The following is a 24,486-nucleotide window of genomic DNA, read 5'->3' as shown; positions in this document are numbered from 1 at the left end:
CGAATTACCTTTGCTCATATGAATATATATTTGTTTGAGGTAAACTCTTTTAACGCTCGTAAATGAAGTTTTTTTTTTTGCTAAATTTGAGCCGGCGACTTCTTGCCGGCTAGCTCGACGCTCAAACAAATCGACTCGCTTGAAAATTGTAAGCCCGAAGGCTTTAGAGAAGAATCAGCAGGCCGAAGCTTGTATAGCCTATTGGACATAAATAAAATGTATATCCCTTGGGATGTATAGAAGATAGGGTATACAATCTTCGGTCTGCTTGCTCTTGTCTCAGGCCTCAAGCCTTATCACGCATAATTGACTTGAGTGGGCAATCGTTAAAAACTCGACTCTCTCTGCGTCACTTGCATATTGAACGGATTTCGATAGCCCTTGTCACATAATACACATCCATGACGCATACGAACAGATACAGATGCGACTCAAACTCTCAAGAAATGCTTGTTTATGTAAACAATTAATTTGAACAAAAGCCGTCGCAGAGATTTATTTCCCGTTTATTAATACAGCTGGAGTGTGCGTTAATCTATAAATAGGCCATAAATAGCTTCACATGGATCGAGCGAGTAAAAAAAAGGGTGCTGGTAAAAAGCATTTGGCTAGAAAATGAAATAAAAAGTGGGCAAAACTAGGCAAAGTTGTCGCTACAATAAATATATATATATATATATATATAGATGTATGTAGGGGGTATGTAAGTACTTATCATTATCATTTATAATAAAATGTTTACTTTAGCTTATCAATTTTCGTGCCTAGTGTGTGCTCTAGTCTGTTGCTATGCACCGATTAGGTAGTTAGTACAAATATATATATATATATAAGTCGGAGATTTGAGTGTATATAAAATGCATTAATGCAGTCTCTTGCTTAAGTTATGTATTTGTCACAAGTTACATTCGAGTTACAGGAGAGCTCTCTCTCTCTCTCTATATATATATCTGCTATATCTCTATAGATATGTCGAGTCGCAGTAGTTTGGGTTTGAGTTGCAAAAACCTTAGAAAAATCTTGGCCGAATCGCGCCCAGAGTGTTGCATACCAATTCTGGGACACACTCTTGGCGCAAGTCCTTAGACCCACAACCTTACAGCTGGCCAAAATGGGAATCGATTTTATATTAACTTAGCTGATATTCTCTATAAAATAAACGAAAAGGGCAGTACACAAATTGAAGCTGCATTCGAAAGTTGTTTTGAGTTTTACGTTCTTTCGATTACCTAAGATTAATACTTTGGGAACTTGTAAGTCAGTTTTGTATTTTGTCATTTTCAAGGGACGTGTGATATGTGTGCGTTAGCTTAGGATATTTTTATGTATTTCACTGGGCTTGAGCATGGTCAACTCCTGAAGTGAGTTTTTCGAAATGAATCTTAAGGAAAAACTCCGAATTAAAATAGGTTCATCCCTCTATGGGTTTTAGGAGCAGGAGCAGCTGCTTAAAAGTTTAATCTAATCATATAAAATACTAGCGAGCATTGCCCGGCGTTGGCCGGCTCATGTTTGTTTCTGCCTCTATTTTCGATCGGACCAAAATAAGGTAGAATTTATAAAAACCTTTAAAATCCCACTTAGGTAGCTTCTCAGACAAAGACATGCAAATACGAGGATTGCGTTTGATTGCTGTGCGTGGGCGTGACCATGGGCGGCGGCGTTCTCTGATGATGCTGTCATACGGACGTCTCCGAGTTGAGCTTGAGCACAAATTTGTTGCTCTTGGGATCGACCACCTCCTCGGCCAAATTGAAATGCGGCAGCTTGTGCACGGTGACCATCAGCGAGACATCGTTCTGTATCAGCTGGAAGGTGCATTCGTTGCCAATGGGTCGCGAGACGATATCATCGCAGATCAGCGACCACGATTGCACCCAGCGGCGCTCCTTTTCGCTCTGCATCACCGGCGACTCGGTCAGATAGGGCTCGAGAAAGGCGCGCGGCGACAGATCGTGCTTCAGGCAGTGCGCCAGATGCTTCAGTATGCTCTCGAATGTATGCCGCGGCTGCTGTCGCGTGACACGCAAATATTTCTGCAATGCCCGGGCCATCGATGGAAATACGGCCTGCGCCGCCTCCTGCGGATCCAGCGGCAACGCTGGCGCTGGCTCGTTGTGTATGCGCTTGATATGGGTGAAGGCCTCCTCGGCGGCGGTAATGAGACGTGCACGTCGCTTCTTGACGCGACGCTCGTACTCGTGCTCCTCGTAGAAGCGTTCATTGTGCGAGGAGTCCCGGCGACGCGCATTCGCCGCCAGCACGGCGCGACTCTGACTCTGCTGCTGCGAGTTGCTGACGCCGTCCACTTCGTAATACTTGAAGCTATTTGAGATTTTGTTGCGCTGCGACTTCGATATGGAAATGGGTATGCGTTCCAGATACGGATTGAAGATGGGAAAGTCAACATAGTAGTGCTGCAGCACCCAGACTGCGGCGCGCTGTATGCTCAGCTGGCCCAGCATATAGGAGCGCGAGACGCCGTCCGGCGAGCGTATGATCTTGATATAGTAGCACGGCTGCTGATGGCGCAGCTCCAGCAGCACCACGGCCACATAGTGTATAAAGAGCAGCGTGTCCACAAAGTTTGTGGCATAGCCTACGAGCGATTTATAGTCAACAGCATCGCCGCCGGTTTCGACCACAATCTTGGCGCCGTTCGTGACCTGAACAATGTAGAAGAGCCAATAAGCGAAGGTGCAAATGGTGACCAGCAGCAGTACAATGGCGCGATAGAGAAAGATGCGCGGCATGCTGGCCGTTGTGCGGCGCATAAACAGAGCCCACAGGCCGATGGCCAGCAGCAGGAGGCGGGCGGCCAGCGAGACCAGTTGTCCCTTGCACTGCTCGCTGCAGGCGAGCAGCTGGGTGCGCACCGTTTGCGTCAATTCCGGATGATCGAAGGCCGATGGAAAGAAGCCAATGTACGGCATCACAACCATGGCAACGGGTGAGAAGAATGCGGCACAGCCGAGCAGAAAATAGAATGTGGACTCCACGTAGCGTCGACAGGCAAAGCCGAAGCCCTTGTCGTTCTCGCGATGCCACATATTATTGATGTCCTCCATGGATATGCTCTGCTCCGATGTGTTGCCCGTCACGGCAGTCGTATTCTCACCCCAGTTCTCATCTTGCGGCAGAATTTGCACTTCGATCACCTCCTGGCCGTCACGTGACTCGTCGCCTGAAAGGGATTTACCTGTGAGTTGTTACTAAGGCATATTTGGGACCCGTTCTCTAGATTCAAACGAAATCCATTTTGAATCCGTGGATTGTTCCGGTATCCAGAACAGGCCCCCCCCCTCTGCGTCTGCTTACCCGTCATATTTACACTGGTCTGATAGGGCGCCATGTCGCCGCGTCCCTTGCCCGACTTGGATGAGTGGGTGCTGCGATGCGAGTGACGCGAACGATCCCTGTGATATCCGTTATTTACGGTGCCACCGCCACCGCCACCTCCACCAACGTTACCTCCTCCTCCACCGCCGCCGCCGGCGCTGCTGCTGTTGTTATTGTGATTGCGAGAGCGTCGCGAGCGTCCACTGTGTTCCGATTTGACGGATTCGTTTTCCATTGCAAAATTGCAATTGGAAGCGTGCGTGGGCGTCGTTCCAGTCGCTGTCGCCGTCGCCGTCGCCACCTGAACTCGCGCTTTGTACCCTAATTAACTGACCGTGTTGCTATTTTAGTGTCTAACTGTAATTACGGCCGACGGCAGCAGGTTTTTTTTGTTCATGTATATATACATGTGCATATGTGTTTCGTTTGAATGTGTGTGCAGCACATACATAGGTATTTCGGTGCAAGCGGTGCGCAGGGTGGAGTCGGAGTCGCTGTCGCTGCTGCAAGTAGACGCCGTTCCCTCTGATGCACTGGTTGCAGCAAAGCTTTGCAAAACGTTTCACACGAATTTCTCTAACTAACAAGGCAGGCAGCGTATTAACACTTTTTAACTACATTTGCATGTTGCTTTCATTGATATTTTTCACTATTTAATACACATTTTACTGCTTTTATTTCACTATGGTTTTGCATCAACCCCGACCAGAAAGAATGGCGGCCAGTGTCACCACACTAACAATAAAAAAATACTGCGTTTTTCACACACATACACAAGAAAGCTTTTTGGTGTTTTGCAACACCTTTCGGTCGGAAAATGTTGGGTTTTTGCTGTCATTAAGTGAATGCTATTGGGTGCGCGACTGATACGCGCCTTCGATAGCTCAGTTGGTAGAGCGATGGACTGTAGTGAGAAATTCTTGTAGACATCCACAGGTCGCTGGTTCGACTCCGGCTCGAAGGATTTTTACTTTTTCTCTTTCCTTTTAATTAAGAAAATAAACTATTTTATTGTTCTTAATTTTTAATTAGTTTTCGGGCTATCACGCAGTTATGCTGGCAAGCAATTGCCTTGCTTGCTGATTGATTGGATTCATGCGTATGGCGCATTGAATGAGTTTTAGAGAATGCTCCTTGTCCACAGGCTCCAGAGCGCGACTGGCAAGGATGGTCGTTTCTGACTGCTCGCTGGCTTTAATGCTAAAACAAAAAAGAATAGTTAACAAAGTGATATACGTGTAAGTGCGAAATAGCATACCTGTCGCCCATGTTGGAGTGGCCCAATTTGAGGGCAATCAAAGCCATATTTGCTATGGCCCGTTGGTAGGCGGAATCCTCATGGAAATAGTCAAGCAGAAACTTGACAAAGATCTTGCGCAGGGCAGCGTTGTGAGGAAACATGCGTACACGTTTTTGCAGGTAGTTAAGAGCCTGGCGGGGACCCTCCTGAGCAGAGTAATAGAAATTTAATGTAATATGTGATATGGTTAAAACTAATCCGCATAGCTTACATTGATTAAGCAGTTGTGGGCCGTGAGGTAGGCCACATCTGCGCAGTGCGTCTCGTTGAAGTGGTAAGCCCTCAGCTCAGACATGATAATCTGAATCAGCTCGTTGTCCCGATGCAGTACACCCAGGGCACAGGCCGAGAACAATGCCTGGATTGGCACGTCTTTGAGTAGTATGCTATGATGAAGGAAATACAAGTTGATTAGCTTTGGCCACGATTTTAGGCTAATTTGATTTGATTACCATTGATATAGCAATGTTTTGGTATCCGTTTCGCCCTGATAGGCATAGACCATGGAGGCCATTGCCACCAAAATAGTTGCTGCCTTTTCATCATTCTGTCCAACAACGCTGCTGAGCACCGAGTTATAGATCGAGTACGACTCTTGCAGCTGACCAGAGCGATAATAGGCTAAGGCCAAACCAATAATGGGCTTAAATGTGGCATGGGCCACCGTGTTTAAGGCGCTAACAGCCTGCCCAGGCTGGCCCAGCTTCAAGTAAAGATAGCCCAGGTTGGTATATAGCTTGTCACGATCATCACCCGGCTCCGACTCTTTGCAGGCCCGTTTATATGCATTGATTGCCTGTTGGTACAGTTTCAGGCGTGCGCACAAGAATCCCTGAATAGTTAGCGACGAAACGCTGGCCTCCGCCTCCTCATTTTGAACATACCTAGAAACAACGAAACAGAGGACACTTAATGAAATCGCGAAAATTAAATGAATCTAACAAACCAATTTATGGCATCCAAGGCATAGACATCCGCATGGATATGTTTCTTGGCATGCGGATTGGAAAGTTCATGGCACACCCAGTGTGCATAGCCTAGTGCTGCCTCCGGATGATAGCCGAATTGCTGGCAATGTCGAAAGAGATCAAATGCCTCCTCTCGCTCACCAATTATTTCGGCCACCAGGGCCTGTCCAATCCAGGCGTTTGGATAGACGGGACTTGATTGTTGGGCACGCTTAAAGGCTTCGTTGGCCAATCGTATATCGTTCAGCTTGATGTACAGCACACCCAGATTTGTCCAGGCCGTGTAGGATTTTCGATCCAGCACAACTGCCTGAATGAAACAATGCTGCGCCACAGGCAGATTCTCGTTGGCGGCGTGCATATTGACAACGCCCAAAAGATTCCAGTTGTGCCAGCGATTGGGGCACTCCTTGATGGCCATTTTGCACACCTTGGTGGCGGTCTCCAGATGAGCCTTTGCATCCTCTGGCATATAGACGGCGCTGTAGTAGCTGCACAAAGCCAATTCGTACCACAAATATGTGTTTTGCTTTAGCTTCAAGGCGCACAGATAAAATCTTTGCGCCAGCTGCAATAGATCCTTGCGTGACAGGTAAGCGATTTCCTCTTCGCGCTTGGCCAAACTACCAGCCACATCCAAATTGGCCAGAGACTGGGGCAACTGCGATGTCTGCACCAAGACGCTGGCCGTGAGGCGCCACAACCAAACCATGCCCTGAGCCTTGGTGTCCAAGAAGGCGCTGTGAAGATGCAAAATGTGGGTCAGCTGATATAAGATATATCTGTTATCAGTGAGACCTTTGCAAGTGTCCAAGAGCCAGCTGGAAATGATCCTTGGCCCGCCCATAAAGATTCTGAGTTTTTAGGTTGTGGGCCAGGCCGATATGCGCCTCGGCAGCGCCTTTTAAGGCCGGCAGATAATCCGGATGCTCTCTGAGAAGCTCATCGAAGTCGGCAATTGCCTCGGGATACATGCGAATCGTCTGAAAGGAAATAATATATTAACATAAAGGTATTGCATTCAATATTCCCACTATAATAACCGTCTTGATGACACCTATTTGGAGTTTCGCATAGCAGTTGTTGGGCGAAAGCTCGAGTATTTTTTGAAAGACACGTATGCTGGAATTGTAGGAGCCGCGTGCCGCATAAGCATCGCCCAGGGATTCCCAATAGGCCATGCATTTAAAATCGTGCTTAATGACAATGCGAAAGTATTGAATCGCCTAAAAGAAATGTGCAATAGAAAGATGTGTATTTAGTTAAAAACTAAAGTACTTAGACTTACGTTATCTAGTTTCTTGACTTGCAAAAAGTGCAAGCCCAGTTTGTACTGAAACCGAATGCCATCCGCGTCGTTGCTCATGTGACGTAGGGTATTCAGCAGAAGTGCTTCATTTAGCTCCTCCTCGCCCAGCTGCTGATAGATGCAGCTGAGGGCATCTACAGCCTGTTCGGCCAAGGCATTGAGACTGACGCACTTCTCGTAGCATTTGCGAGCGCGTGAAATGTCGCCATTCGCCTGATACAAACGGGCCAAATGCTCAAAGCACTCGGCAATGTGCGGCTGCAGTCGTGCGGCCTTCAGCATGCAGTTGAGTGCCTCGGCATAGTGCTGCAGCTGCATGTGCAGCTTGCCACACAAGAGTTGCGCCTCAAAAGACTCGTTGCTGGCCATAGCTTGCAGCGCTTCGGTGGGTGTTCTACAAAAAACATAGACATATTAAAGCATAACGTCTCGTGGGAACTATATAGCTTACAATAGATATTCCGCGCGTGTGACCGCATCCAAGGGCAAACTGTGCAGCTGCTGCGTTTCGCCTAGCTTGAAATAGCAGCGCGCCAATGCCTTGACATTTAGTTCGTCTTTAGATGGGCTGTCCTTAAGAAGCCTGACGGCTTCTTGCAGCTGTTTGGCATCTTTCCCGTATGACAGACACTGCGCATACTCTTCGTGCTCTTCGCCCAGCTCCTGCCACAGCAGCAGCGCCATTCTGTGTGCACCCAATTTCATATGGATGCGCGCCAGCAATTGTTGGGCCACCCTGTAGCCAGGCTGGCATTCAAGCGCTTGCAGCGCCAACTGACGTGCCTGAATATACTGCTCCTGGGTAAACAGATCCAATGCCTTGACAAGCAATGCCAAATTTGAGTTGGGGTTCAGTGCCAGCAGCTGCTCGGCGTATGTATGTATAGCTAGGGGCAGTTCCCGTTGCCAGGCCTCGCTGTGCGCCCGATCATGGTTCTCGCAATAGGTCTTGCATATCCACTCGTAGCCGTAGACATCACGCGGATGCGACACGGTCATGTTGCAGGCGTTGCGTATGCAGGACACAAAGTCCCGCTGCTTGTAGAGCCACCTCAGATAGCGTTTATATACCATGCCCTTTAGATCTGCATCTGCGGCAGTCACGAGATGTTCCATGCTCATTTTGTACTATCACAAAATAAATGAGAATTTAATAACTTGTCGAGCAAGAAGGATTCTACTTACAAGCTCGCTCTCAGCAGTTGATATCTCCATTTCGCTGGCAAACCATATTCTGCCGAGATATTCCAGAATCTTATTGAAATTGCTGTCATTCGGATTTTCAGCTCGCTTTTTGAATATGCCCAAACAGACCTTGGACAATGCCGCATCCGAGGCCAGTGCAAAGATCTTTTCGTAATAGTCCAAGCACTTTTCACTATAATTATGAATCGTATATCAGAGATGTTGTTTAGCTTTGGTCCAGGCTGCATTTACGGCACTAAATCCACAAGTTGATCATAAATCTGAGGCAGCTCCGCAGTTGGCGCGCAATTTGCCAGGCCCTGCAGGGCGACTGTGGGCGGTCCGTCTGTGTACTCGATGGATTTGCGCAGATATTTGGCCGCCTCGGACTTGTCCACGTACTGGTAGGCGGCGCCGAGTAACAGGTAGCCCATATGATTCTTTGGGTCGCTTTTGAGCAGTCGCTGAAATGAACGTCACATCAGCAAAATGAAAACGAAGAGAACTCATATTTGAATTTGTCGTCACTTGGCATTTGTGTATGGCGTCTCCGTATTTGGCCAGCTTTATTGTTTCTCGTATGTCCTTGATGAGGGCTTTTGATTCCTTGGCGCTCATTGTGGAAATCATAAAAAAAAAAAATTTTATTTGAGCTTATTTCAAGAGAGGTGGTAAAGTCAGTGTGACCCTACGAGAACAATATTTGCCCATAAGAAGCAGAACACATTACGCTCAGCCGGTTAGCAGATACCCTGACAGCATATCGAGTACATTTTTCAAATGGAATATGAGCATATGATATTCTGTGTAATTTCTATAATTAATGTAAAACATGAATAATCAAATTAAACTATTTCTTTGTTTTTCCTTGACCGTTGCAAACGTGAGCAGAAATTGTTGTAATCTCGATGTATATTAAATCGCACGATAGGGCAACACTGTACGCTGCTTGTCATACGGGACATTTCCCGTTTAGAGTTGAAAAAGGCGACAAAAAATGCGAAAGTATCAGCAATTGGCGCTGCTGCTGATATCCTGTTTCAGCATTGGCGTCCTTTTGATGTACAAGAGCGAAAACAATCGCCTTAAATATGTGTTAAAGTATGTCAACTTCTTTGGCCGCAATGATGCAGCCGTCCTGCGACGCCTACAGAACGGCACAGCAGCCGAAGATCTGCAGCATTTGTCCAAATCGGCATTCTCCAAGCCGCTGCCGGTTTGGCAGCTCATTGGTGACTCCTTCTATGCCTACTCCGCGTACTGGTACAGTAAACTGTCTGATATAATGATATTCTAAATTGAATTACGCATTGTTTAGGAAACAAAATGAGCTGGTCGTCGGTGGAGAGGCACACATTATTGTTGTTGGCAAAAAGGGAGCTGTTGTCGATTTTCGCTGCAGCTTCGACGTGGGCGGACGCAGTGTCCAGGGCAAGTTTCGCTTTCAACGCGATGCCGCCGAGGGCGTGGTCGACGACAAGGCCAGCACATTCACCAACTACAATTTCTTCTGTCAAGTGAGCCGCAATTTCGGCCAGCCGCAGTATGTTTTATTTAGCGATACGACGTCGCCCATCAAGCGACAGGTTAAACTGCGCCTGCGCCACCTCAAACCGGCGACTGCCAAAGCAGATGCTAAGGCAGCTGCAAAAGCCACTACAGCAGCAGCGTCCGTTGCCAGCGGCCAGGTGCGCTTGCCGGCTACCATTTGCGTGGACTTGGTCAGCTTTGATCAGAGCACGCGATTTGCACGCAATGTGGATGCCATGCTGCAGTTCTTTCTGTTTCATCAGGCGCTGGGCGTGGAGCACTTTTTGGTCTACAACTACGACGAGCTGCCGGAACAGGTCGTGCGCCTACTGGATCGCACCAACATGCACTTATATGCATTGCCCTTCAATTTTCCGTTTCTGCAAACAAGCGCCACCGCCGCACGCATACGACAGCTGCTTCAGACGGATTGCCTGCTGCGCAATGTGAACTATGCCAGCTTCACCATGCTGCTCACACCGAACGAGCTGGTGTATCCGAACGCACGCTTCGCTAGCCAACTGGCCAAGGGCACCGTGCAGCAGCTGCTGCGCGTTCATGCCACGGCAACACCCCATTTCGAGCTGGCCACCTTTGCTGTTTGCTTTGATGAGCGCAAAAAGTTGCTTGTCGATAATGTGCAATACGATCCCGAGCTGAAGTCGCCCAACAAATTGCTGCTTCACCGCTTGGAGCTGCCGGCGGCGCAGCTCTTGCTGCCAACAGCAACAACCGTTGAGCTGCCCTTATCCAGCGGCTTGGCGCATCGCTATGTCGACTGTCAGCAGGTGGGCGCAGACGGGCTGCACGACTGGCGCAATGGGGTGCGCGCGGATCTGATGGATCACATCAATGATCTGCGCAATGAGGTCGATTTACTCATTTGAATAGTAATACGCCTAGTCTAAGTAGCACACTAGTTAGCATAAGCTTGAGATTTTAAATTGACTGCCATAAAGCGAAATAACGCATTTGCCACGACAATTCTCCAATGGACACGATTCAATTTTATATTGTGTACATATAATAAATAGACAATTATAAAACATCGTATTGGCAATACAAAGTATTTTGTGAATGTTGTAGTTGTAATTTTGTTAATGGGTTGTATTGCAATTTGAATGCACCATATCCATTTGTATTATTATTATTATTCATTTCTTGTTGTATCTTTTATCTCAACAGTGAACAGTTTATTTAAGGCGTTGCATTAGCGCAGCATTCTTAAGGCCAGCCTTCTCAATTGTGGAACTGTCATCGCTTAGCTCACGTGTTGGGAACGATGATACCAGCACGAAATTGCTGTTCGAGTACTGAGGACGTGCGCTGCAAGAAATCAAGCGATTTAATGATTGCCAACAGAAACGGAATGAATCCAATTACTTTTGTATAAAACGACGTATGTCCGAGACGGTGTGCGTCAAATTGAATTGAGCCGCCAGGCGCGAGCCGTCTGCCAAACGAATTTGGAGTGTGGTTGATGGAGCTTCAGCATTCAAATTAATGGCATCACGTGCACTGGCCTCCTGGTTGGCCACATCGGCAGGGGCGAGGGTAGCCGCAGCGGCTGGTTCTTTGTTGGTCACAATGTTGCCTACGGGACTGCCCAGTTTCTGGCCAGAACCTTTGAAGGTTTGTGGCACTGCTTGACGCTTGAAGTCCTCCTGTCTGTGATCCTCCACATCGACATTTACCATGCGTCCCATTTCCAACAGTTCCTGTGGAATTTCCCTGAGTAAACAATGTGAAAACTCGTGCTTTTTTTTTAAGTATCAAATGCCTGCGGCTTACCCACGCATCACCGTCTCCAGAAACTCCTTGTTTTGCGGATCATCATAGTGACGCAGCTCGCCGCCGTCAATGGAGAAGCCTTGGCTCCAGAGCTTAAGCACCACAACCGGCTTGTTTTCCGCTGGCTGTGCTGGGCGACTGGCGCCCACTGACGTGTGATCATTGTTGGTCATGCCCAGACGCATGCCCTGACCCCAAACATTGCCGCCGCTAACGTTTGCCGTGGCGCTGGTCGACGGACCGACGCCCACTTCGGCAATGTTCTGCTCCTGAGCGGAGCGCATCATATCGGTTAGTTGTTCGCGAAAGTTTTTACGCTTTGCCGGTCCCAAGACTTGCTGGCCCGAACGATCAGAGCCGCCGGCATAAAAGGCTTGATGCTCATCATCGCTGGACGACTGCTTGGACATGTCGCTGAGCGTGGCGAACCTAAATACCAAGAATAGGTCACAAAACAACACACACAAACTAACCAGATTGCTTACTTTGGTTTAGCACTTGAAGCCTTTGGTGGAGCACTAGTTGCCGCCGGCACAGCTTTAGCGGCTGTTGCCGTTGCGGCGGCGGCGGGGCCAGCGCTGGCGCTGGCGGCGGCAGCACTTGAAGTTGTTACCGGTGCCGGTGTCGGGTTTTCTGACTGTCCCACTAGTGTGCGAATAGCTGGTAGGTCCGATTGCGTGCTCCAGTAGTTGCCAAGTGCTTGCTTTAGGTTTTATATAAAATTTTCATTTCATGTTTTGACCTTTCTTTGTTAATGGGTTCCTATTAAATTTACCTCAATGTCCCAGTCGCAGCTGGACAGATAGAAACGAGCAACATTTTCATCGCTGCCAGTGATTTCAATGAATTGTGCAATTAGATCGCCGCGAGCGGCCATTTTGTTGATGTTTTTATACGGTATTCTGTCCAAAACAAAATAAATTATAAAAGCCAAGTGAACGGATAATGATAGACAAAAATTCAGTGTGACTCTAAAAATTAATATTGGCGCCAGTGTGCCCCTATACACATTTTAATAAATATGCTTAAAATGCCAAAACGCATGGTTGCTTCAAATCGATGTTATCGCCCGCCGCAATATGGCAACACTGTTGGGCGCGCATTTGAAATAAATGTAACGAGTGACTTAAAGATATATATATATATTTTTTTTAACATTTATTTTTGTGTTTATTTAAATAGCAACTAAATAACAATAACTAGTATAAAGCGGAGTATCCAATAGCATTACATCACCCACCGTTTCGCGTATTAAAAGTACAAAAGTACATGCTCATATTTAGTTTGATTCTGATTTCTGAAAATATAAATCGATTCATTGAATTGTAAATAAAAACAATTAAATAAGAGAAAATATATACGTGTTATGTTATGTTTTACAAGTGTTCAATCATATTGAATTGGTTATTTACATTGTAAAGGGGTTAAAGGATGCATGTTTTATGTATATCAAGTTTTTTGTTTTGTAATTAAATGCAAAATTGATACTTAATACTTAATATACTAGTTAGTACAAAGCACAAAGCCCGTTAAAACAAATTAATTAATACTAAATGCTTGTGCATTTACTGCGAATGCGAATCCAAATATAGTATAAATGACAAAAGTCCACTGGCTCATGGTGTGTTACGGCTCAAGTCCGACCCATAGATTTAATGGGTTCTAGCGCGACAACAGCTTGCCCTAAAAAGTTGGACGTAGGTTGGGCATGAATTGGAATTTATGCAAATATGCGTGTGTGGTGCATATGATTGGGATTTGGTGTAGTTGGCCCGATGAAATACGTATGATATGCATGTAAAATAATCACATTGATTAATATTGGCACAAACAAATGCCTCGGCTGCACAATATACCTTTCTTACCTGCAGATAATAGTTCATCAAGAATGTGAGCCCAATGCCAAGACCAGCGGCAAATATGTGTGACAGATACAAATTGGGGAGCGGGCGGCGTTTGCGCAACAGGAACGAAAGCAGCGAACTCTTCCGATCCGAATACGGCGGATAGCGTGCCCTATATATGATAGAATATAAAATCGAATTAAAAATATATGTATACATGCATATAATATGCCACTTACGATGCCATCTTTTCGCCCAGCATGGCCAGGTTCTTGCCCAGGCACGACTTCTTGTGCGTGAAGGTATCGAATCCATATTTGCCATGATAGCTGCCCATGCCGCTCATGCCGACGCCGCCAAAAGGCAGGGTATCAACTGTTAAAGGGAAATCCCCAAATGTTATATATCAATGCCAAGCAAATATAAATGGATTATAATTATGTTAGCCGCAGCATTGCAATATTATTTAGTTATATTTGCACAGCCAATCACCCGGTTGTTAATTAAATATTCGCACTTAACAAATTGCTTAATTAATTCACAAGCAAGCATTTCGTAATAAAATCAAAAGCCAATTAAATAAACAATTTCAAACCAATTCCGACAAGCAGTTTGTTAATAAAAACTTTTCCTAGGCGTTGTGTGTGCAAGTGTGTGTGTGTGTGTGTACTTGTGTGTGCCTTGGCAGGGTATTTGTGTCTCGGTTTGGTTTTTCCTATGGCAAATATATAAATATGTGCATACAAAACTGCTGCAATTTAGATAATTTCGAGCTGAGCGACAAGTCAACATTCAACGATTTTGTGCTACATTCAAATTGCATAAACACGACTCTAAATTAAATGTCAATTTCAGTTTCAATTAAAAACTAAATTTCTATATATATATTTTTTTTTGTACATATATACCTCCGACGTGCATTATTGTTTCGTTGCTGCAGAATCCGCCGCTTGTTGTATTATTCTTGAACTCTTTGATCAATTTACTAGAGTTCGAGAACACGTAGAGTACAAGTGGTTTTTCTCTATTTTAAGCGGAAAGGAAGTACAAAACAATTAAGATACAAATACAGATAGGCTACAAAAATATGATACTAAACATGCTAATACTAATTAACTAAAACACATACTGGAACAGTCTGGAGAGCATGAGTGTTTGATGAATTACAAAATCGAATGACTTAGTGTGCGCATATATTATAAGTTGAGAAATATCGAATCGAATTCAGCTAGGTTTATAAGCAGCTCGAGTTCTCTACACTCCTTATGTGATAGCTTTCTTCATAATAAGTCATGATTGCTGCTAGCTTTGAGCCGGCGACTGTCCGCTTGTCAGTCCGACGCTCAGGCAGTTAAGTCACGGCGCCATTTGGGTCACTTTTGCCTGGCTGCGTTTAATCTACTCAAAGATCAGACTTGCCAACACGAAGTCTAAGGAAGCCTCAGTCAAAAGTGCAGGATTGTAGTGCTACAAACTTTTTTATATATACATATAAGGGATTAGGGGCGACATTAATATACACAGGTATCAGGGGGTTTGCTGTTGGCACACAACGCTAAAAGAGATGAAATTACATTTTTAATACGGACCGTCACCAGATTTTTTACAACAATTTACTTACAAATATTTAGCAAACTTAAAACAAAACTAGGCACAGGCAAACAGAGGGCGGGCAAAAGGTTGAAAAACGGGGGGGGGGGTGGCAACCGAAACCTTAATGTACAAATTGTTGTTGCAGGCACTACGCTTAGTTCAAGTAGTTAAAGGGCAGATGCATAAACTATATAGATACATATACATATATATAGATATATATATATATACATATATTTAACCGCAGCCAAAGTTGAAGTCGCATAGCATCGATTTAGATAGTTTGATTTTTCTTTTTCAGGATCTTACCGGCATAATGCATTATCGTGTCATTGACGCACATTCCGCCCGATTGTGTGCCATTCACGAACAGATCGAGAACCTCTGTTTCCGATGTGAAAATATACAGGACGAGCGGATTTTCTCTAATTTTGTGTGGATTGTTTCAACGCAAAATTCAAGCAGACATGGAACATGTGTTGGCATTATTATCAAATTATAAACGAATCCATTTTCGCAGGGGACAAACGGAAAAAATCGTGTGTGTGTGTGGGGGTTTGTGTGTTTTGGATAGATGGTCGAGGACAATGATAGGCGAGATGAAATTTGAATGTGAATATATATTCAGATTTAAACACGATTTGAGCTTGGCGCAACGAACAGACATACCTGGCATTGATGAACTTGATCGCATCGTAGGCATTCTCAACTGTGTAAATGGGCAAGATGGGGCCAAAGATTTCCTCCTCCATGATGGGATCGTCTGGCTTGACATCAACTAAAATTGTGGGCTCTATGAAACGCTCGCTGGCATCGTATTTGCCGCCCACGGCAACGCGACCGGACTTCATCAGACCCAACAGACGCCTGAAACGGACAAGCAAAAGCAAATTACAAATACAATTTATATATAAGAGAGCAGGCGTTCAGTTACTGGAAATTGTTTTGGTTGATCACACGACTCAGATCCGGGCTGCTTTGTATATTGTCGCCGTACCACTCCTTGAGCACCTCCCTGGCCTCGGCTATGAACTTCTGCTCCATCTCCTTGGAGCAGAGTATGTAGTCGGGTGCAATGCATGTCTGGCCACAGTTGATCAGCTTGCCCCATAGTATGCGCTTGACAGCTGTGCGCAGCTCCACCGACTTGTCAATATAACAGGGGCTGCAATAATAATAAGTTAATCCACAATTTATTCATTTATATGGAAGCAGCTCACCTCTTGCCGCCCAGCTCCAGGGTTGTGGGCGTTAAATTCTTGTTGGCCGCCGCGTGCACAATTTTGCCCACGCGCGTCGAGCCCGTGTAGAATATATAATCGAAGCGTTGGTTCAACAAGTCGGCCGTCTCGCTGGGTCCGCCGCAGACGACGGGATAACAATCCTGGTTTTAGATAAATTAAAATAAAATAAACTACATTCGAATTTATGTTTCATGTACGCACATTATCCAGATATTTGGGTATTGTCTCCGCAATGAACTTGGCGCAATTGCCGGCGATTTCGCTGGGCTTGAGCACAACACAATTGCCGGCAGCAATGGCAGCGGCAACGGGCACCAGCAGCAGCTGCAGCGGATAGTTCCAGGCGCCAATTACCAGGACAACGCCAAAGGGATCATTATAGATGTGCACATCGTCCAGCATATTGACAAACGATTTGTCCGGCTGCAAGAAATTAATCAGATTCGTTTTTATATATTTCTTGTGGAGTACTGTAGAGTACGCACCTTTTCCGGCTTGACCCAGTCGTTCAGATGATAGAGTATGTGCTTGATGTCGTTCTTCATGAATTCCGTTTCCACAATTAGACTCTCCTGTTTGGGTCGTCGCAAATCAGCCTCCAGGGCGCTGATAATCTCGTTCTCATGCTCCTCATAGCAGCGCAGTAGATTTTCCAATTGCTTGCGTCTAATTAACGATAGATAATTGAGATATTACATTAGGAGAGCAAGTAGAACGACTACTGGATACCCTGTAGCCTGAATAACTCCGGATAAAACTCGAAATAAATAAACAAATCAATTACTTTTATACAATTTGTTAAATATATGACAAATATTTTTCGGTCATTCTTTAAGAACTTCTGTGTTTAACTTAGGATCTATGTGAAATCCCGAGGCTAAAGGATTAATAAGTTGCAATTGACCCATTCGAAATGATTACAGGGTATACAATTATTACAAGCCAGCTGTCAGCACGACAAGCTTATAGAACAAGGGATCACATTATAATACAGCCAACTATTTTTTCGGTGTTTGATCTTTAATATCGGCTAAGTTATGTGCAATTAACGAACTTGCGAAAAGTAGCAATAACAATAACAAGTACTCGAATAGCAAATACCTTAGATCAGCGTCGTCGTTTATGCTGAGTAATATGATGATGAAGGTCAATGCTAATCGATAAACGAAACCGATTTGTTAATAAATTATACAGAATTTGGTTTTGAAAATGATTCTACGTTTCGCATATGACGCAACAAAGCGACATCAGCTGCTCGCTGGCCAACATACAGAATATATATGTACATATATTTAACTGAAATCTGGTTAGAACTGTAAAACCGGTCGACCTACCGGCGCATTACCTGCTGCTGATCTTTAAAAAAAAAAAAACGATAATAAAGTTTCAGAGGCTAGCAACATAAATGTGTTCTACATAATACAGATGTTAATTGTGTGTGTGTGTGTGTGTGTGTGTGTGTAGCAGCTGGTATTACCCGATTTTGTTGGGAAAGTATGCGTAAAGCTGGTGGAATTTCCGAAACGTGTGGATTCATAAAGATCCTCGAAAAGGAGTTTAAGCTGGAATCTTTGATTCCCAATTCCATTCAGGATGGGTGGATTGTCTGAAATGCTTGAGCGAAGAGGAGTTTGAGTCCCAATTCCACTGGAAAGAGCGGATTGTCCGAAATGCATGAAACATTCAATGTGGATTCATAAAGTTCCTCGTAGAAGAGCTAAAGATCGAATATCTGATCCCATCCACCACTCTCTGACGGATTGTCCGGAATGTTTGAACGGAGAGGATATCGAGTGCGAATCTTTGATCCCCAATTCCACTGGAAGGAGCGGATTGTTTCAAATGCATGAAACATGCAATGTGGATTCATAAAGTTCCTCGTAAGAGAGCTGAAGATCGAATATCTGATCCCATCCAGCATTTTCTGACGGATTGTCCGCAATGTCTGAACGGAGAGAATTTCGAGTGCGAATCTTTGATCCCCAATTCCACTGGGAGGAGTGGATTATCCGAAAAGTGTAAAAAACGTGTCTAATTCCTAGCGTTTCAGCTGTTTCTCAATCAGTCAATCAGTCGGTCAGTCCGTCAATCAGTCGGGCAATCAATCAAAACAAGTGTTCTGATTGGTAAAAACAGGGTCAAATTCAGGTGCAATTGTAGCTGCACTTGATTGTGCGATATGACGTGCATTAGGCAAATTATAGTAATTATATATATAAATTATCGTCCCGCATATAAATGAAGCAATTATCGCCATGTGGCATTAACTCTTGATATTCAATTTATAAATACGAAGCAACGTTTTGGCTTTGGGCGACAAAGTATGTATTTATATATATATATATATTTATCTACGTTTGTATTTAAGCTTAGATGTTTTCTATGCGCTTCTATGAAAGAAGATGGCGAAAAGCAACAAAAATTAACGCAGAACTCGACACGTTTCCTCAGAGTTTATTTGAACAAGAAAAAGATCATGAAACTAAATGGCTATCAACCTTGGCGCGGGGGGCCAAAGATTATTCCGCACTTCCGTTTCACACTTTGTATTTTTTTTTTTTTTTCGTATATACCTGGTCTTTGTTTATTAACATATCAAATTTGGCGCTTGTCTGTGTGCGTGTTTTATATATATATATATGTACATACCACATCTCTCCAAATAACTGTATGTATTGTCATGTCTAAATGCGGGCTATTAAAGTAATTATTCTAGCTGGTCGGAATTTAGTTCGAGAAAGTACTAAAACACAAACAAAAAGAAGAGAGGATCAAAGAGCGTGGCCCGTTTAACACTAGAGTCTAAGTATAAGCACATACATATGCATATGTGTAAATGTACTGCAAAAGAAAGTGCTAAAAGTGAGTACAAATGTTTCAATATGCTATTTTTCCCTTTTAATATATGGGTACACTAAAAACATGAATAATTGTATACTGATAATAATCGATTCACAGAAATGTGATGCAGGGTGCCTACAATGTGTGCACTCCCGCCGACTCTTGTTCTAAATTCCATATGTAAACATTTTTTAGACTTCAGTCTTGCTATATAAATAGCTATCTACATTTCTTATCAGAGCAACGCCCGAGCTCCAGAGAAGACACAAAGTTCAAGTGAACGAGTTCAAAAGCTCTTTTTGCTACTTGGCGTGTTTGTACTGTGATCCCAAAATGAACTACAGATATATCTGAGTGCATGTGTGTACGCATGCCATCATGTTATTTTTTTTTAACTACATCTATACAAATGTTTGCATGTGGTAACGAATTGTGTTACTTTTTTAAAGACGCCGCCAGCGTTGCGACAAGGCTTGTAATTTACAGTACATGACGACCTGCTTACTACAAGTACTAACTAAAAAATAATAATAATTAAATTTAAACAGCCTCAGCTGCTGTTGCTTGTTTTGGGCTTTGGCCGAAGCCAGCTTTGGTTACAGTTACTTACCGAAAGCTTACGTTCCTGGTCTTGCCGCTGGCGAAGGCGAGACGGGCGCGCTGCAGTGTCTGTTTGTTGTTCATCGCAATTGTTGTTGTTGTTGTTGTTGTTGTTGGTTTTGCACATTCGCAATGATCAGGTCGAGTTGTGGAGTTACATGCAACACACACAAATACAGATGCACGAACATGAGCGCATATGCATGTATGTATATAGGAAGATAACGAAAACGAAAACAAAAACGAATGAAAACGACAAAAATCAAATAAAATCAAACGAATAGAAGGCTTAATGTTTGTTACGTGCACAAATGTTCGTTAATAATTGTTGTTATTGTTATTATTATTGCTCTCCTTGTCGCTTTTGGTTGTTGTGGTGCTCGCATTAAATTGCATGCGGCACATACTACATAACTAATTTTGTTTATTTGCTTTTGCCGTTGCAACTGGCAACTGGCAACTGGCAACTGGCAACTGGCAACTGGCATCGAGTACAACACTCACATCATCGAAATTTGCCATTATATCAGGCTGTGCAGGAGCGGTTGCGGGTGCGGGCGCGGCGTTTTCGCTTTCTGCTTCTGCGGAATAAAAGAAGAAACACACACACAAACAAGAATAAAAAACTTTGTTTACTCCGTCTCAATGGGGGCTGACTTGCACATTCACTTTTTATAATTACATATATATATTTATTTACTTTTACTGTTCTTTTTTTTGTTGGCGGGGCACAAAGACACAGGCTAACCGCAGAAGCTGTGGCAATGGGGCGTAAAAGCGAGCGATTAATTGACAATAAATGTACGCGCAACGCACAAATAGCAGACAAAAACACAACCGACGACGTTCACGACGACGAGAAGATTGAAATTGAAATGGCGAGCAGTTGACTAAATCAGCCGCTGTGCTCTGCCTTAATCGTATTCAATTCTTAAACCCGTTTCGAAAAGCAAACACCGCATGCCAACCTCGCTTAAAATGCCCCACAACAAATACAAATCGGACCGAGTGAACTAAACAGCTGTTGCGAATGAACGATTTAGAGCCGAAAGCAGTTATCGAGTACTGAGTACTGAGTACCAAGTATCGAAATGCGATTATTGCCGGTCTGTTATCGACGCACTCCGATAGTTTGTAACGTTTTTTTTTGGCTAAGCTAAAATTAGAAAATTTGAATGAGCCGGGTTGTAAGTTGATTCTTAAGTGTTTTAAAGGGATATATGTATATATATGAAGATCTGTTATGCAATAATAAAGTATATTATTTAAATCGCGCATATAAAAAATAAAATCTTTACCTCAGCAAAACAAGTGTCACAGCACAAATGCCGATTGATACTGAATGAAATATTCTGCTACACGCAGTTCTACGCTGGCGTTGTCAAGTCTTGCTAATCGCAGCAAACATATTTATATATATATTTGTAGTTTATAAACTGATAAAAGCAACAAGCGCAACAACTGTGCGTCTAATCTTTATGGTAATTGATACAATCAGTGGAAAACCTATATAAATATACACATGTATATAGGTATTATAACACACATGCTATGCCATCTGAACACTTGTTTAATATAATTCCCCCCAGCTGCAGCTGACCTGCACCTCCAAATATTGCCCACTAATGATGATTGGCCGCCAGCGAATAGCCACAGTCAGCATGATGGCACAAATCGGCCAACAGCAATATATATATATATAAATATAAGTTATCTAGGGGCTAACTTACCAATATTAATGACAGTCGTTCCATCGCCTGCATCTAAATAATAATATTAATAGAGTTGTAGAGAATAGTTGTTAATAATTACAGGCTTACCTTGTTTTGTGTTTTTGTCGCTCACATAAATAATGGGTATTGACTGTGTTTGTTGTGGATAATTGTCCGACATGTTGACAATTTTTTAGTTTTTATTTTTAACTATTATTATAAGCTTTAATTGTTAGGCTTGCAAAGCAAACGCAGTCGCGGCTCAGTTGCAACTAAAGTGAAAATTAAGTATATACAAAATTATTTGCTAGCTGCAGTTCTCCTCAGTATACCCTGTAATATGTAGGGCAATACGATTATTTAATCGAATATGTTGCATAACTAAATACCTAAAGCAAAAGCTAGTTTAGATTAAATTTAAAAAGGCTTAAAGACGTGCCAAGCGATTTATGAGTTAAGTATTTAGAGTATTTGCTGCAATGCACCATAAAACCAAGCTACCCTTCACACATAGGGTAGCTACTTATGACAGTTTAGCACCATTTCACTGGGAAATTAATATGCAGTCACATATGTTGGGTTTTTTAATTGTGCAAAATGCAACGAGGACTGCCAGCTGGCAACTTTTTATTTTAGTTTTTAAATAATTAACTGCCTAATTATTTTAATCGTTGCGAAAAAGAACAATTAACACGTTTCATATATCAATTATTGCCCGGCAATCTGAAGTCCGAACCGTATGCAAAAGCTCTGCACTTGACATATAAGATTTATTAGCACCCCATCCTAAACAGTTTCAAGGCCCTCGCTCGGCCCATTTTGGCTGTACACACACTTTACATAACACTTAATGCATATGTATATACATATATACACATATACATATGTGTATATTGACACAATTGGCGCCGAGTGACGTGCATTACAAGCGCTTTTCCATTCATTCCCACTTGGCATTGCGGGTCGACGACACTGGGTCACGTTTACGGCGTTCGGTTCAATAACAAATACAATTACTAGACTGGTTACGGCTTATTGTTGCTTTGGTTTCACTTTCAGGCCAGCATCTCACCGCGTTTAATAGTTAAGTCATTAACGTATTACACAATAAAAAAAAAATACAGCAAATACAAAATGCTTTTAATTGTAGTTCTATCGAAATTGCACTCAGAAATCGCATCATTCACAATTTTACGGCTCCAGCCTTCACTCGATTTCAATGAGCTCTTGCTTGCTCTTTCTCTTTCTTACATACACTCTCTCTCTCTCTCTCTCCTTAAATTGAAGATCAGCCATACTTAGTGCGCTCTTCTGGCAAATGAGAGGACCCAGGTTCAATGCAGTTTCAAGTTTTTAATGGATAAACGTTTTTTTTTAACTATCTACTTTTCAATTCGATTTTAATTGTAATTCTAGTGAAATTGCACTCAAAATCGCGTCATTCACAATTTTACGGCCTTCACTCGATTTAAATGAACTCTCACCGCTCTCTCCCTTACTCTCTCGCTCTCTTTCATTAAAGACCACGAGCGGTAAGTGCGCGCTTAGCTTGATGGCAGGGCGCTTTCCTGGTTAACGAGAGGACCCAGGTTCAATGCAGTTCTTGATTATATTTTAATTATCCACTTTTCAAATTTTGTTCTGTTTATATTTAACTTTTACGATAGGTTTTGCACTTAAATTTTGAATGACACCAATATTTTTCACTGTGTAGGGGCAGGCAGCGCGTGTGTGTGTTTTATTTTTGTGTTCGCATTAATTTATTAAACGCTTATCGTGCGGCTGGCGACAAAATCCGAACGCCCGCTAATACCAGCCAAAGGCCAATTGTGTACTGAGCTGTCTCCCGGCGCTGATGGAGCTGGTGTCCACTGGCGGCTGGTCGCCGGAGCGCTATGCTTTGGCTTACGAGTTTGATTTAATTACAAGTCGAGGTTGGGCAGCGCCTTCGCTCGATTTGTATGCACAACCTGTCGCCGCCTGACGAAACCAAATACCCATTAAAATACATATACTGAAATCTTTGTGGCACGCATCAATACTCAAACCGAAACCGAAATCGAAACCGAAACTGTGAGACTCGAATCCCGACTCTGAAAGCGCAGCGCAATTTACACAAAGTATGGATATTATGTGCGCCTGTTCGTCGTACAGTTAATTGGAATAGATTCACCTGACGAACGGGCCAACGTTCGAAACACGTCTGCGGCTACAAATCCGGCCAGACGGGCGGCTTACGCTTTGCGTTAGGCTCGGGTTTGGCTAGTTTTTTTTTTTTTTTTATATACTTTTTGTTTTCAATTTTGTCAATTTTTGTAGTTGTTTTTTTAGCTCCGAGTTATGGTGTTATTCCAGTTAAATTTTGTCTAATTGGTGTAATCAGAAATCATTAACAAGACCACCTGATTTTGAAATGCATTTTAATTTGGGCAAGACTTTACGCAATTAAAAGCTTAAAAAAAAAAAAACAGATATTCTGCCAAAAAAAAAACTAACTAGCTTGCGTGATTGATGAGGCGGGCGCTCGGCTACTTTTAACAAACTTTGCACATTAACATTAACAAAAAAAAATTAAATAAATAAAAAATTTAAAAAATTGTTTGAGCAGCTCGAAAACTAAATACCCTTAGATAAATATATTTTCATCGACTTGCCCGAACATAATCAAAATCAAGTTCAAGTTTTGCATTTTTAAAGCTTAGATACAAATCGTATCTTATTTTAAGAACAAAATTCCGTCCAAAATGTCTTAAATCAAGAATTTGTATATTTCCATTGCGATTGAATTATGCAAATTCTTGTGGTAGAAAATTATGTTTGACTTAATTTAAGAATATTAAAAAACAAAAGTTGCTTCTACATTTAAGAAAGTAAAGCTTAACTTAATTTAAGAAAAATTAAAAAGCAAAATAAAACTCATATTCAATTGTAAAAATTAAGTTTAACTTAATTTAAGATAATACAAAAATAAAATGAAGCCCAAATTCAATTTTGAAAATTAATTTAAGAATATACAAAAGCACAATGAGCCTGGTTTTAAGCACTTTTATGCTTAATGTATAGGATATTTAAATAAATTAAATATTAGGAAAGGGTATTCGAAAAACCGCCCAGTCAGCAAAGGTTAATGCTAATTGAGCTCTGCGTCGCCTCTGAATAAACTAGCAAAAGATCTCGTATAGATGATTTGTTTACTTTTCCCCCAACAGCTGTTGACTGCGGGCGAACCA

General features: G+C 43.0%; 5 protein-coding genes and 1 non-coding gene across 15 annotated transcripts; 2 read left to right on the top strand and 4 right to left on the bottom strand.

The window, feature by feature from the left end:
• Positions 1 to 490: 490 nt before the first annotated feature.
• Positions 491 to 4,215, bottom strand: Vang (Strabismus domain-containing protein Vang). Its single transcript, XM_002059347.4, has 2 exons — positions 3,319 to 4,215; positions 491 to 3,184 (listed from the first exon to the last, which is right to left on the bottom strand). The coding sequence occupies exons 1-2, from the start codon at positions 3,572 to 3,574 to the stop codon at positions 1,680 to 1,682; spliced, it is 1,761 nt and encodes a 586-aa protein (XP_002059383.3). The 5' UTR covers positions 3,575 to 4,215; the 3' UTR covers positions 491 to 1,679.
• TRNAY-GUA (transfer RNA tyrosine (anticodon GUA)) lies at positions 4,213 to 4,303 on the top strand. Its single transcript is given in 2 exon segments — positions 4,213 to 4,249; positions 4,268 to 4,303. It is a non-coding gene; the product is annotated as a tRNA-Tyr (tRNA).
• Positions 4,304 to 4,345: 42 nt separating this feature from the next.
• On the bottom strand, positions 4,346 to 8,807 carry LOC6635793 (superkiller complex protein 3). Its single transcript, XM_002059346.4, has 12 exons — positions 8,630 to 8,807; positions 8,354 to 8,565; positions 8,102 to 8,294; positions 7,368 to 8,044; positions 6,896 to 7,310; positions 6,651 to 6,833; positions 6,406 to 6,590; positions 5,586 to 6,347; positions 5,092 to 5,523; positions 4,851 to 5,025; positions 4,598 to 4,785; positions 4,346 to 4,539 (listed from the first exon to the last, which is right to left on the bottom strand). The coding sequence occupies exons 1-12, from the start codon at positions 8,729 to 8,731 to the stop codon at positions 4,383 to 4,385; spliced, it is 3,681 nt and encodes a 1,226-aa protein (XP_002059382.2). The 5' UTR covers positions 8,732 to 8,807; the 3' UTR covers positions 4,346 to 4,382.
• A 228-nt stretch (positions 8,808 to 9,035) lies between these two features.
• LOC6635792 (uncharacterized) lies at positions 9,036 to 10,684 on the top strand. Its single transcript, XM_002059345.4, has 2 exons — positions 9,036 to 9,364; positions 9,420 to 10,684. The coding sequence occupies exons 1-2, from the start codon at positions 9,099 to 9,101 to the stop codon at positions 10,516 to 10,518; spliced, it is 1,365 nt and encodes a 454-aa protein (XP_002059381.1). The 5' UTR covers positions 9,036 to 9,098; the 3' UTR covers positions 10,519 to 10,684.
• A 78-nt stretch (positions 10,685 to 10,762) lies between these two features.
• Positions 10,763 to 12,413, bottom strand: p47 (NSFL1 cofactor p47). Its single transcript, XM_002059344.4, has 5 exons — positions 12,198 to 12,413; positions 11,908 to 12,125; positions 11,423 to 11,851; positions 11,015 to 11,362; positions 10,763 to 10,957 (listed from the first exon to the last, which is right to left on the bottom strand). The coding sequence occupies exons 1-5, from the start codon at positions 12,297 to 12,299 to the stop codon at positions 10,825 to 10,827; spliced, it is 1,230 nt and encodes a 409-aa protein (XP_002059380.1). The 5' UTR covers positions 12,300 to 12,413; the 3' UTR covers positions 10,763 to 10,824.
• A 135-nt stretch (positions 12,414 to 12,548) lies between these two features.
• On the bottom strand, positions 12,549 to 21,292 carry Aldh-III (Aldehyde dehydrogenase type III). Of its 10 annotated transcripts, none has more exons than XR_004303906.2 (13): positions 21,275 to 21,292; positions 20,049 to 20,125; positions 19,555 to 19,613; positions 16,589 to 16,769; positions 16,305 to 16,526; positions 16,080 to 16,243; positions 15,794 to 16,024; positions 15,529 to 15,726; positions 14,175 to 14,290; positions 13,506 to 13,641; positions 13,279 to 13,438; positions 12,992 to 13,105; positions 12,549 to 12,719 (listed from the first exon to the last, which is right to left on the bottom strand). XR_004303906.2 is itself a non-coding variant. In XM_032436014.2 (12 exons), exons 2-12 carry the CDS (start codon positions 20,064 to 20,066, stop codon positions 12,702 to 12,704), a joined length of 1,494 nt encoding a protein of 497 aa, XP_032291905.1. In that variant the 5' UTR covers positions 20,067 to 20,125; positions 21,275 to 21,292; the 3' UTR covers positions 12,549 to 12,701. The 10 variants fall into 10 exon arrangements, 8 of the variants coding, with proteins under 8 accessions (XP_032291905.1, XP_032291901.1, XP_032291904.1 ...); XR_011416820.1 differs by having other exon boundaries at positions 13,288 to 13,438; XM_032436014.2 differs by lacking the exon at positions 12,992 to 13,105 and having other exon boundaries at positions 13,288 to 13,438.
• Between the last annotated feature and the right edge of the window lie 3,194 nt (positions 21,293 to 24,486).

This window comes from Drosophila virilis, chromosome 5 (genome assembly GCF_030788295.1).
Source record: "Drosophila virilis strain 15010-1051.87 chromosome 5, Dvir_AGI_RSII-ME, whole genome shotgun sequence".
Lineage (NCBI taxonomy): Eukaryota > Metazoa > Arthropoda > Insecta > Diptera > Drosophilidae > Drosophila > Drosophila virilis.
The sequence above is the reverse complement of the archived record's forward strand: the minus strand, read 5'-3'. Positions and strand labels throughout refer to the sequence as shown.

Bases quoted from the DNA above. Each gene is read 5' to 3' on its own strand.
- Vang (XM_002059347.4), bottom strand. From the start codon at position 3,574: ATGGAAAACGAATCCGTCAAATCGGAACACAGTGGACGCTCGCGACGC. The intron at 3,185-3,318 runs GTAAGCAGACGC...AATCCCTTTCAG, and splicing joins GACCAGTGTAAATATGACGG to GCGACGAGTCACGTGACGGC.
- LOC6635793 (XM_002059346.4), bottom strand. From the start codon at position 8,731: ATGATTTCCACAATGAGCGCCAAGGAATCAAAAGCCCTCATCAAGGAC. The intron at 6,591-6,650 runs GTTATTATAGTG...ATTTCCTTTCAG, and splicing joins AAATAGGTGTCATCAAGACG to ACGATTCGCATGTATCCCGA. The intron at 4,540-4,597 runs GTATGCTATTTC...TTTTTGTTTTAG, and splicing joins CACTCCAACATGGGCGACAG to CATTAAAGCCAGCGAGCAGT.
- LOC6635792 (XM_002059345.4), top strand. From the start codon at position 9,099: ATGCGAAAGTATCAGCAATTGGCGCTGCTGCTGATATCCTGTTTCAGC. The intron at 9,365-9,419 runs GTACAGTAAACT...CGCATTGTTTAG, and splicing joins TATGCCTACTCCGCGTACTG to GAAACAAAATGAGCTGGTCG.
- p47 (XM_002059344.4), bottom strand. From the start codon at position 12,299: ATGGCCGCTCGCGGCGATCTAATTGCACAATTCATTGAAATCACTGGC. The intron at 11,852-11,907 runs GTAAGCAATCTG...CTTGGTATTTAG, and splicing joins GCTTCAAGTGCTAAACCAAA to GTTCGCCACGCTCAGCGACA. The intron at 10,958-11,014 runs GTAATTGGATTC...GATTTCTTGCAG, and splicing joins ATACGTCGTTTTATACAAAA to CGCACGTCCTCAGTACTCGA.
- Aldh-III (XM_032436010.2), bottom strand. The intron at 16,244-16,304 runs GTGCGTACATGA...ATCTAAAACCAG, and splicing joins TACCCAAATATCTGGATAAT to GATTGTTATCCCGTCGTCTG. The intron at 15,727-15,793 runs GTAACTGAACGC...TGTCCGTTTCAG, and splicing joins ATCAACCAAAACAATTTCCA to GCGTCTGTTGGGTCTGATGA.